The 13136-nt window shown below is 31.9% G+C and overlaps 2 protein-coding genes across 2 annotated transcripts; both read right to left on the minus strand.

Annotated features, from left to right (window-relative positions):
* Positions 1 to 1039: 1039 nt before the first annotated feature.
* Positions 1040 to 8978, minus strand: LOTGIDRAFT_213485 (hypothetical protein). The gene is made up of 11 exons (XM_009051776.1): positions 8726 to 8978; positions 8242 to 8332; positions 7873 to 8013; positions 7091 to 7222; positions 5338 to 5426; positions 4988 to 5102; positions 4602 to 4768; positions 4242 to 4422; positions 3722 to 3827; positions 3405 to 3477; positions 1040 to 3082 (listed from the first exon to the last, which is right to left on the minus strand). The coding sequence occupies exons 1-11, from the start codon at positions 8906 to 8908 to the stop codon at positions 2909 to 2911; spliced, it is 1452 nt and encodes a 483-aa protein (XP_009050024.1). The 5' UTR covers positions 8909 to 8978; the 3' UTR covers positions 1040 to 2908.
* Positions 8979 to 11381: 2403 nt separating this feature from the next.
* Positions 11382 to 12419, minus strand: LOTGIDRAFT_231124 (hypothetical protein; the record flags this gene model as incomplete). The annotated part of the gene is made up of 3 exons (XM_009051777.1): positions 11382 to 11805; positions 12181 to 12245; positions 12364 to 12419. 3 exons carry the CDS (start codon positions 12417 to 12419, stop codon positions 11561 to 11563), a joined length of 366 nt encoding a protein of 121 aa, XP_009050025.1. The 3' UTR covers positions 11382 to 11560.
* Positions 12420 to 13136: the final 717 nt, after the last annotated feature.

The following is a 13136-nucleotide window of genomic DNA, read 5'->3' on the forward strand; positions in this document are numbered from 1 at the left end:
AAACAAACACATAAACTGTCACCTCTATCGCCAACAAATTTTGATGTGTTTTTACTAAATCAAGGGTAATAACTCAAATTCCCTTGATCGGAAGATCATCAAATAAGAACTTGTCTAAGATCTCATCATTATAATTGATCACACCAAATTTCATATAAATCGGATAAAAATTGTGGTCTCTATTGTGTTCACAAACAAATTTTGATGCATTTTTCCTAAGTCAAGGGCAATAACTCAAAAAATGTTCATCGGAAGATGGCCAAATTCGAACTTGCCCAAGATCTCATCATTAGAAATATTTACACCAAATTTCATTTAAATTGGATGAAAAATAGTCTTTATTGTGTTCACAAACAAATTTTGACGCATTTTTCATAAGTGAAGGTAATAATTCAAAAACCCAGTCATCGAAAGATGGCCAAATTCGAACTTGTCCAAGTTCTCATCATTATAATTATTCACACCAAATTTCATTTAAATTGGACGAAAACTGTAGGATCTATTGTGTTCACAACCGACAAACGACAATATACGTCCATATTATAATGTGGTCTTATAAAAATTGTTTTGTCATTACATTTAAATATAACCAGTTTGATATTGCATTAATTACTTATTTATAACCCTTCAACTGAAGTAGCCAGTTTATCGGCCACATAATGACACAATATATACCCAAGCGGACAGTATAGTGGCCTTTACCAAGTGACATCAAGTAACGTTAGCGTCATGCTCTTTAAATTATAAGGTATCATAGGGAGTTCAGGATATACAAGGCTTGATTTTGTTTATGCTCAATGTTCAAAGGGTTAAGGAAAGCTGTCTGTAATCTTATGACTGAAAATTTAACAATAATTTTATTCTCGCTCCAAGGTCTTCAAAACAGTAATAAATGAAGAAATCACGCAAAAAATTTGCTGTGCTTGGTTCTTGCCATAATTCAGGAAGTATGTTTCAGGTTTCTTTTCACCCAAATGAATAAAATTTCCAATGTTATCTATTTTGCCCAAATAGTCCACTTCAATATTAACTAACACTGGAAGCTTTAAATTTTAGTATAACTATATAATCTCCTTTTTTACAGTATGAAATTTGGTCGATCATTCTACCTATCTTTATCAACACTTAATTGAATCAAAAACAAGAGTTTGAATTTCCACAACTTTTATTAATTGAAGCACTGTCATTTACAATGTTAATGTGAGAAAAGTAAAACTATCTAACATCAAAATTAGGGGAAAATAACTATAGGCTTGACTTGCCACTATAGAGAATATAATCAAACTTGTCGAATATTGGGTTAACACATTTTACTGATTTAAGATATCATTTTATAAAATCACTTATAATCATTTATAATGGTTCTCATTTGGAGTTTCTGAATAGTTTTGCCAATGGTTAGGCCAATTTCTGGTGCACACTTCTGACCAAACCTTAAACCAGTCTTAATTGATTAGCATCTTTAGGTACAAAATGTATCTTTATGCGATAAAAGAAAATTAAGTCCTAATAAATATATGTGAAATAAAACAGACCACAAGCCCACAATACCCAGTTGATGAATTTCTATATTTAAAAATTAGCTAAATATGACAGCATTTAATCTTACAAATATAATTTGTTCATCAGCCAACTCATACAATTTTTTTTTTTGCTTTAAATTTTTCCCCTAGCAAATAACAAATATACTGTTAGAGATTTGCATTATTTTTAAGTATGAGATATCAGTTGGTCCTAGTACCTGATCAGATTTAGAATTAAAACAATTCTTAAGATAATAATAGAAAAATACAGCTGCCAGAGATAACAGCAAACCCAATGATATGATGTTAAAATGAATGATACAATTTGAATACATCTAAAATCTACATCAACATATACAAATTGAGTACAAGGCACTACTAAACTATTGTAAACCTCCTATAAACAATTGCCAAATTAGGCTCAAATCCATATCTTTAGGAATGAATTCTGGAAAACTTTAAAGTTCCATTCAATTTCTCCCAACTTTTGAATGTTGAATTCAAACACAGTTTAATTGCACCAAATTACATGAGAATGGTTCAATAATAATGATTATGCAATTGCTCTCAACTTAAAATACCAATGATGAATATCACTAAACTTGCAGTACTACAAATAACCAGTATCTATAAAGACATGTATCTATTGACACAGATTTGGTATCATAGCTTGTTACATTGTCTTTCGCCCATACGCCTTAACAGTGGTATCTTTTACAAAATCATTGCATTTTCACATTAGGTATTTGATGCCATAATTCCTAAAATGTTCAATTCAATTATTCCCTCCAACCAACAGAATGTTTTTTCTTACAACACGAGAACTATAGTTTCCAATAAGATATACCAAACAATATATGATTTAAAACTTAAGTACACTTACTTAAACAATAAACATGACAATTGTTATAAAAGAAAGCAATGAATTATAATTGGAAAGCTTTAAAGATATATAAACAGCCACTTATAAACAAATTATCACCTAATAGATTTGAGGTAGTCATTATTTGAATAACTAATCTTTGTTTGAATTGTATGAGACAGAAATATGAAAATGTTCCTTAGAGTGATGTTTTCAGATGACTTCATTCAATGCTAAAAGAAATGAGAGCATTTGGTAGACAGTTAATCAATGATTTCAGATTTTTCTGAGATTGAAAAATCAAGAAATTAGAAATATGAATTTGAACATAAAATATTAGATTTGTCATTGACAAAAAGCTTTGAAAAAAGCCTAAAACGGTTGGTAACTGGACAGTCACAAAGCTTTAATTATGATTTAGACATGATTTTCAAGTCTTAAATAACAGATGAAAAATGTACAGTAAAATGATATTTCAGTTTACAAATTGACATGATGATTTTAATTGAGATGAATGTTTTGATTAAGGTGTAAATATTGGAAATTTTTCTAATTTAGTCTTCTCTTCCTCTGAATCAGCACGTGCTATAAGCAGAGAAAAGCAGAACCCAAGAGCTAGGTTCTGGATATAGACACCATCAAATGGTTTAGCTTCTAGAGGTGTAGTTGAGGAGGTTGCTTTACTCTCACCATAACCCTAAAAATATAATACATACTATGTTAACTGAAATCATGTTGAGCAGACAAAAACATATGTTCTGTTATCTGTTACTTTATGGACTTTGTCACTTTTTATTTCAATTTGACGAGTCAATGTCAAAACAAAAACATGTAAATTGGTGTTTCAATTGCAAATAATCATGATTTTGTAATAGAATTTGAAAGGCATACTGCCGATATTAATGCCGTTTACTACCATGGATTTAACAAGCAACATAAGAGGGCGTCACTAAATTTACTATTATCTATTTAAATGGAATCATATCTGTGTATGAGAAAGTATTGTTATATAAACTCACCAATTCACCACAAGTTGGACTGGGTCCCCAACTAATAACACTATCATCAGCTAATGCCATTATACTGCGATTTCTACAGAATACAAATTATCTTTCATTAATAGACAATCATCGGACACCAGGTCCAAAAAACATGCTAGCTGGTTCCCATACTACTGATTTATGCTTCAAATGCCTTTAATACCGTACTTCAAAATAATACTTGCAATAAATTTGAACTGTAAATGCCAAACCTATATTACTGACAAATTTTGCTATGGAATTTTTACTGTTTGAATTACCAAATTTGAACCAAAATGCTAACAAAAACAACTCACCCACAACTAACAGCTCTTACTTTCCAACCAGTTAAATCATGAACTAATTTAGGATACATAGCTGCTTCACCAGATACTTTAGTTTTACCCCACAGATATAGGGCACCTAAAATATTTATAATATGTATGTAACATTCATGTAGAATTTGCTCAACTGCAGGACTGTGTTCTTTACGAAGTAGGTCCAGCATTATTCTGTATCAGAAGTCTGTGTGACAGCTCAACCATCTCATGGCCTGAAACAGCCAATCAAATCAATGGCGTCTTTCAGGCAAATGGCAGAGGAAACTTTATAATTTCAATATTTGCTGATGGATCTAAAGTTTGCGATAAATAAACATAACTAATTGTTGACATTGATAAGACTTCAGAAACACATTTTCCTTAAAATCAAGATTTTGTATCATAAATCAATTTATCTTGGATATATCATCTAAACATTTCAGACTGAACTTTAAGAAATATTTGTGTCAGACTATTGTGTAGCAAGATTTGAAAAAATATACGAGAAATACTGTACCAGTTTCCCCTGTAGCTAAAGTGAATTGTGAGCCAGCAAATACTTGTAATGCTCCACGATTAGGTCCATCAAAGAACTTTACAAGACGAGGAACCATTTCATCTTTAGGGCCAGCATGTCCAAGTCTACCATAACCACCAAAGCCCCAAGAAAATACCCTATTTTTGGAGTCTCGAACAATCTAGAAAATAAGAGGAATCCTGCACCAACTAAAGATTGAGCACATTTTATATCAAAAATACAGATACATATAATTTAATTAAAGAAAAATTCTAATAGGGAAAATAAAACAATGCACTGAAACAAATTTCCTCACTGGCATATATCTTGATACTGGACCATAAAAGAAATAAGACTTACTGTATGATTGGTACCACAAGCTATGTCTCTAACTACTACATCTGTTATAGGTAGTACATGACCATCTCTATTCTTCTCAATATATACCAATACCTTCCTTGGTATCAATTCGCAACGAAATGACAACTTATTACTGGTGACAAAATATTTACCATCTGTATTATGACCTGCAATACAATACAGCTCTTTTAACTAATTTTTATTTAGTAGGTACAAGATTTATAATCAATTATATTCTTTTCAGAAATAAGAATAATCTCAGATCAATATTGATTATCAAAGCTATAGAGAGGTTCACATTTTCTGTAATACCAATAAAGATATGATGGGCAGAAACAGGTGTTCAATGTAAGACAAACTGATGATGAGAAGTTTTGATAACTTACCTAACTGCCCATACTCTGGGCACCCAAAAGTATACACACTGCCTCTAATATCTGATAATACACTAAAATCACCACCACATGCAAGCTTGCGTATTGGTGGGCCTTTATAATGTACCTATAACATAAATGCAAAGGTGAAAATGTGCACACATTAAAATATTTCACAGCTTTTGGAATCATTCATCATGGAATTTTCTACAAAATCAGAGCAAAAAAAAATTAAAACCTTTGAGTCTCTGCTGGCAGCGAGAATGAAATTTCTACAAGTACTTGCACTATCACTTTATCACAACTCTTAAGACAGTGTAGACCTTGTCAGATAAATAACAGTCACCTTTAAATTGTCTTACCCGTAATGGTAGATTGGATGTTGCATTCTGGTGACCGTAACCTAACTGACCATATTTATTTTCACCAACACTATAGACTTGTCCTTTCTCTGAAAAAATAAAAAAGTTTACAATGATTTTGTTGAGAGAATTATAGGCTTTCAATTAAAAGAATCTTGAGCAGTTTCAAGTCTTCTGAAAAATCAAATCTAATTTTCTACTTGCACAGAAATCAATTTTATTTAATTGGAATCAGAAACTTACAAGATGAGAATTTAATGTGGAAAAAATATTTTCAGTAATACATTTAGAACAACCAAAGATTCGAAATTACAATGGTTTCAATATAGATTGATCCACAGAGTACTACCTTTAAAGTCATATCTAAAATTAATATGTGACTGTGACCTTTGTATTTTTTGTAAAAATCATGTAGAAAGTTATGTCCATCTATTCAGTTCCTGTCCATTTGTGACCCCCCTATGGATTGACCTTGAAATAATAATAATGTTGTCAATATGATACTTTTGATATGTAAATATTATATCTATAAATGTGCAAAATGTCTTGAAAACCCACCTTACTTTAAATTAATGCTAAATGAAATTAAAAAATATGCATCAATTTTGAAAAATATAAGATTCAAAACTAAAAATCAATTAGAATTTATAAATGTCTGGAAAACGATACAAAAGTAATGAAATATTCATAAAGCTTCGTGAATGAAATAATATGTAATGAAATTATAACTAATTTATTGTACAAACTATATATATATATATATAATGTACCTTTGTTATTAAATAAACTAGATTGTTAAAAAAAAAAAAGAAAAAAAAAATTATTTAACTGAATTCCAGCCCCCTTCCATAGAATTCCATATGCATCATGTAATTGTAATAAGTACTTAAAGTAGACAAGAATCAAATGTTTAAAGGGCTCTTGCCTACAGGAAGACTGTATACACCAAAAGAAAAATCCCAACCCTCAGTAGGCCTTCTATGTACAGTATTGTAATAAATAATATTTGTAAACAATTTAAAAATGATCGGCAAAAATCAGGAGAAACAGTGAAAGTGAGCTATCGCAATGGCAATGCGGAATGCTTCCGTGAAAAATTATTTTTAGTGTAGGCTAATTTCTTCTTTATGTCAGGAGAGTGATTAACACCACTGTCCCAATATTCATTCTTATTAAGTTAGGTAAAAATCTTTGATAAGATGTAACGTGAGCAATGTGTTTTGACAAGAATTGTGAGATAGGTGTGTTCGATTCTTGTTCTGGACATCTCCAATATGTTTTATATGATAAAACACAAGTCATGAAACAGGGAAAGCAACACTAACCTAACATTTCCCAAATTGCTTTGCGGTTTTCGAAAATGAACCAAATGTCAAGGATTCTGAGATTTAAGATAGAAAATATACACTGTTTTGACGGACAAATAGAAAAGAATTTAGGCGAATCCAACAAAACTCAGGCAGTCAATGTTTACAGTAGTCTTGGCAGATTCAGAGACTCACATGAATTTTTAGGTTTGCTTAAAAAAATTGTTTTGTCGTAATTATAAGGCTACCCTAAAATTTTCATAATAAAACAAAAGTAAAAAATAAAAATTTTTGGTCATCATCTAGGTAAACACTTTCAGTATTTAAGTCACCCACTGGTAGCTTTGGTTGCCTATGGCGACTGAGCGAGTGCTAATTGGAGCCCCTGTTAAAAGGAACGTCTCATGTTGGTTGGTTAAATTGAAACAAATTTTTAAAGATATCACCTGTTAGAAATAATGTATGATTTCTCCCACAAGCTACATCAACAATATTAAACTGCTCTAAAGCGTCAACTTTGGTAGGTGTATCTCTTCTATTGGTATCTCCATGTCCTAACTGACCTTTTTCATTTCTCCCTGATCAAAAAATACACTTGGATTCAAAATAAAAGCAAATTTTAACAAATACATAGCTGTAACTCATTACTCTGCAGTGCATTATTACAAACAAATGTATTTCCACTGTTTTTACAGTCACATTTAGACATGCTCTCATGTGTTACAATACAGATGTTTCTTAATGTATATTGCTCATAGAACACAATGCATTCATACAACAAGCCACTTAGTCTGCCATTCTTTCCAACCTGTATTAATGATACAGTAAAAATATCGGAATGCAACAGACAGTTGGTCAAGATCAGGCATTTGCAACCTACAGCTTGCGGCCCGCGGCGTCATGTAAAATTTGAGGGAAATACAGTCTGTGAACAAATGCTTTGTTTGCTCTTGTCACCGTCAGTGTGACCCACAGATTGTCGCTACCATGATATCGAAATGACCTTGTGTAAAGCAGTGCTTTTACGTAAAATATGTGTTATTTGCAATGTACATTGAAATACGTTATTGAATAAATGACTTGAAAAAATTACATGTTTCTCATTGTTAATTTCATGATTCATTGATGGTTGGTTATGTGGACCACGGCCTACTCGCATCCCCGAAATGTGGCCCGCCAGGTTACACAGGCCTGGTCTAGATTAAGCACATCATCTCTTTATACCTACCCCAAGTTAAAACTTTGCCTTCATCAGTAATAATAGCACAATGACAAGAAGTAGGTCCTGCAGCAACTGTTCTTATCTTAATACCCATCAGATCTTTTACTCTGTGAGGTCCCAGCAAATTTGGTCCTCCTTTATTTTTCACTGAAAGAAAATGTTATTTATTTGATGTGTGTTTGTATTCTTTATTAGTTTAGTTTTGTCAATACATCAAATTTTGGTTGATTGGAACAGTAGGGTTTAGAATATTGCAATGAATATCTGTCAACCATTTCTGACATTTGCAGAAAGTTAAAGATACAAAACTTACCAGGATTTAAATTTTTAAACCACCCAACTTGAAATGATACAATTAAAATACATATGACATACTTCCTGCAGGGACTTTAGATCTTCCCAATAAATCCCAGTTTGTTCCACCACAAATTAACAATTCACCAGTTGTAAGTGGTGGATCTAATGTCTGAAAAAATTGTTGATAGGATATAGATTATATGGAACCACATTATTTGTGAAATACAAGAATTAGTACAATATTACAAATTACATATTATTCATTAATAAAATTTGATTTACTGACAGTACAAGAAAAACTGTTGGCAAATTTTACTTCTCCTGCAGTGTTCAATTATATTTAGCCTATTAACCTCCATACTATTATGTAAACAAAGAACTACAAAAATACAAGTGCATCAGAACAATACACAACACAACATTGAGATCATGACACGACATACTTTAAAGATTTGTCTTTGAGGAATAAATGATAATAATTAAAAACATTTATAGGCAATTAATCGGAATACAGGTTAGATCTTAGGTAAGGGTTTATTGATTTTAATAATTTTGTTCGTACAATATCAATCGCTGGTTCATCCTGAACATCATCGTCATTGTTCACAGCAGCTTTCCCGTTTCCCTTGAAATTTTCCTCTCCATCCAAGTCACTCTCGTCTGATTCAGCTTCTGTTTTCTTCTTTCTACGTTTCTTTGATTGTGTTTTAGAATCTCCATCGTTTTCTTGTTTCCTTCGTGGCATTTTTGTGTAGAAATTAAATTTAGCAACAAAAACCGCGAAAGTCTATTTTCATGCAATGACTGTTCTCTCGCTGTTACTCGTACGGTCTCACTCAACAGCGAGACTTATATTTGTAATCAGACAACTAATATTTCGTCATTTGGATTATAAAATCCGAAATGTCTATCACTAGCATAATCTGACATTATAAACTCATTTCTCACTCTAGCATCAGTAGCTGTAAAATTTTTATACAAATCTGAACTCACTTTCTACGGAGCCCCATGGGCGCAATTTTAAATACTTTTTTGAAATTATTTCGTTTTAACAAATTAGTTATTTCGTATATTATAGTTCTATGGTTAAAACCGAATGATTAATTCGTTTAAACGAATTATAATCAATTCGTTTACGAAATAATCAATTCGTTTGTATAGTATATAGGCCTATTTATTGATGAGATCTTGGTCATGTTCGAAATAAGTAAGTTATTGCCCTTGCGATTTAGAAAGAGTGTGAAATTTGTTTTGTAAACAAGCTAGCATCTCTGAAAGACTGTAAAATCAAATCAAATCACTGCATTTACAAACCTTCGCGATATAAGAAAGTTGACTCTTGTAGTCAATATATAAGATGGAGTTCGTAATATCCCGACCATTGCCCTCGACCTAGTAAAAATGCTTTAAATTTGGTTGCCAATATGATGAAAGCAACCATAATACGATCTTGTAAGTTGTTGGGACCTTTTTCATGTTTGAATTTAATGCTAATATAATAAGCCATTTTTGAAGTATGCCCTGATACAATCGACAATATTTTAAAAGTTGAGATTTGAGAGCAGTGTGATTTTGATAATTTGATTTGGTTTTCGGGGATTGGGGGGTTTTCGGGGATATATGATTATCCAAAATGTACAATATCCGCTAGCATTTTGAGTCTCTGAATTATGAGTATTTAATTTGTATTTTAGTAAGCAGTCTGCATTTAGCATTATGACTACACAACTATCAGGATGTGGCATATACAAGTCTATGTATAAAAATGATTTCGTATAAACGAAATAATTAAATCGTTTGAACGAAGTAATATTTCGTTATAAAGAAATAATTAATTCGATTTAACGAAATAATATTTTGTTAAAACGAAATTAATAATTAATTCGATAAAACGAAGTATTTTTTGTTAAAGTGAAATATTTTTTCGTTTAAACGCACCATATGATACTATTTCGTTTAAACAAATTAAAACGCCTAAGTTGCTAAGGGCCTCCGTGGTATTGCCACGTTTTCTTATAAAGTTCGCATCTTTTTTGTTGCGCCTCGATACTTTGTGAACAAAAAAAAGCATCCTTTCATAATAGTAGTAAGTTCCCTTTATACAGTGGTTTATATTTCTGGTATTCTGAACTGACATCCATGGTAGGCCTAATAGCAATAAGCACCTGAGCTATCCTCATTTCCGCTAGTAGCTATGTACGTGTATTAGGCCGTGGTCACACATATGTACGTCAAGTGTCCGTTTTTTCTATCCGTCAGTTGAATACGTAACGAAATCAAATGAAACCTATTGGATTGCATCAATGTGGTCACACATGGACGTAGGCCTACGTCGAAAAAAAATCGTATACGTCAAATTTTCCGCCCGAAAAAAATGATCTGACGTACGTTAAATCCTGAATATTTCTTCATGATGACGGTTCATTTCTTTGATACAACAGAACAATGCCCTATATGATAAGACTAATATGTCATATAAAGACTTAGATGTTGTCGAGAACATCTAGGAATTGATAAACAAAGCCATGGACAAAACATGCGTTACAGGTACAGCTAAATGAAAAAAACACTTTGAAGAGAATTTAGAAATTTTTCAATGAATCACATTTTAAGTTAGGAAATTCCTGAAGCGCTTAAAAGTTTTTAAGGACTTTGTACTTTAAACCATGACTTCAAAATGGGTAATCTGGCAGCTAAAATAAAAAAAACACTTTCAAGATAGATTTTTCATAGATAAAGGGCGACCCCCTACTAGACCTTTTCTGCTTGCATCATATTTGTGAAGAAAATTATTTTCAGCGGACGTAATGGTCTCTATTGCGGCTGCTGCATTAATATGTTTTTAATATTTTCTTTCTGTGGAGACCTGGAAAAGGCGTCCATTTCACTGACTAGTTGTGTGTGGTATCTACTGAAAGGTGTTTGTGTGAAGAATATGAAATCATTAATGTCTTACGGTTGTTATACATCTGGTTATCTAAAACAAACCGATAAAGTTTTTATACTCGCTTCTGACATACGGACTGATGTACGGAATGTACGTATGGAAACGAATGTGTGACCACCTCTATTCGCGAATCGTACAAAGTTTCGCATTCGTTTGACTTACACAATTCTGTCGTACGTATGTGTGACCACGCCACATCTATTTATTCTATAAGAGACTGTAAACATCACAATGTTAAGGGTCTGTAAATGAATCTCTCAACAAAGAAAATACAATTTTAACATTTTATTCATATGAGATTCAGATATCATCTTTACAAATGAGAGAAACATAATATAATTTTACAAGAAAAGAAATATGATTATGAAAGAAATTTCAACATGAAAGTTATGCAATATTCCAACAAATTAAATGCATTGAAAATCGAGTGGAGAATCGAAATTGATTAATTTAGTTGTTCAGACCAGCTAATAGAAGATAATAAGGTATTCCACCACCGTTCATACCATTTTGTTGGGAAAGGAGAAATGGCAAATAACGTCTGAAACCACCTTCACCTCTCGTGAGAAATAGAAGTGTCAGTGGGTCTAATCCGTTAGATGTGACTGTACCAGCTGTATTGGGGTAGTTACCGAAATTGTTCTGTGAGTTAGTGGGAATTCCTGGTCCCCCAGAAAATGTTGGTGTTGGAATTACTGAAACAGAAATGTAGTATTTTTAGAAAGGATGGTCTCTTTACCAAAAGTTATCAAACTATTGGTCTGACTCACGACTTGCTGGTTGATAAGATGAGACAAAAACAGATGGTTTATACTTGTAAAAGTTTCTTTGCTCTGTTATGTTTCAAAACTAGACTAGTAATCCGAAAACAATCAGCAGAGCAATGGAATCATGACACACTTAACTGGATATTAAAAGTTATGATAAACTCAGCTTCTGTGTGAGTAGTTTTTGAGTAAAATAACATCAACATTTAACTTTGACATTAGGCAAAATAATATACCAAGCTGTATTCAATGAAAAGGTATATTATTATGTATCATCTTTAACTTCAAACTGACTATTCTTACCTTGCGCACTGGCATACACCAAGAGTGCAAATAAAACACAAACTTTACTTATCATAATCATTATTCTGAAAATTAAAACAATACATTACAGAAATTTTTTAAATGAACTTTTGCCCTTTTTTCGTATAATGATAAAAAAAATTGTCTGAACAAGTTTCTTGATGGCCCCACCCCTTGATCTACGTTTGATCGACTAAATTGTTTTTGGTTTCCCTAAGTGAGGGATGAGAGTACACCATGGTGTAGTGGATTGAAAGTAAAAACAATTTTGACAAATCTACAAAACTGCGGGTACAAGAATATTGCAAGACAAAAAAACAAAATATAATTGTGAAGATTTGTCTTTAAACCCTTTAAAAGCACTACAATTATATTTGGCATTAATATTCACTGGTATACCAATTTTTAACAAAATTTAAATAAATTTCATCAAAGAATAAACAGCAAAACTTACCAAGATTGTCGTTAATGGTTACTATTTGAATCTTGAGGCTAGTATTGGAGAGATGATAATTCTAGATAAATTCAGCATCCTTATATACTATTATCCATGGTTATAAAAGTTCACATTCCAAAGTTAAAAAAAGGCAAAAATCACAATATTATGCATGTGTCTTGATTTATTGACAGAGGGTCAGTGACCAGACAAAACAACATGGTGTAGGCTGATTGTTGAGTTCAACTTTGTTTATCTAGAATCAGAGGATGAATTCCTTGATGAGTGTCCAATATGCTTACTCCTTCTGAATCATGTGATATTAGCTAACCTCTTTATTTCTTATTAACTTCATGTAGTGGTGTACAATGGCACAACAGAATCAATATATGCAACGAACTTTATTCTTTTAAATAAAATTATCAGCAAAAAAGACTGACATTATCAATGTTTATAGATCAGATCTACTTGGAAATCGACAATGTGGTTGTCCAATTAGGCTAAACTATTATACTGCATT

Source organism: Lottia gigantea (assembly GCF_000327385.1).
Source record: "Lottia gigantea unplaced genomic scaffold LOTGIsca_17, whole genome shotgun sequence".
Lineage (NCBI taxonomy): Eukaryota > Metazoa > Mollusca > Gastropoda > Lottiidae > Lottia > Lottia gigantea.

What these genes read in the sequence shown, in the direction of transcription:
- LOTGIDRAFT_213485 (XM_009051776.1), bottom strand. Translation starts at nt 8,908, where the DNA reads ATGCCACGAAGGAAACAAGAAAACGATGGAGATTCTAAAACACAATCA. An exon ending in ATCTAAAGTCCCTGCAGGAA is followed by an intron (nt 8,014 to 8,241) that starts GTATGTCATATG and finishes ATTTTCTTTCAG; the next exon opens with TGAAAAATAAAGGAGGACCA. An exon ending in TCATACATTATTTCTAACAG is followed by an intron (nt 5,427 to 7,090) that starts GTGATATCTTTA and finishes TTATTTTTTCAG; the next exon opens with AGAAAGGACAAGTCTATAGT.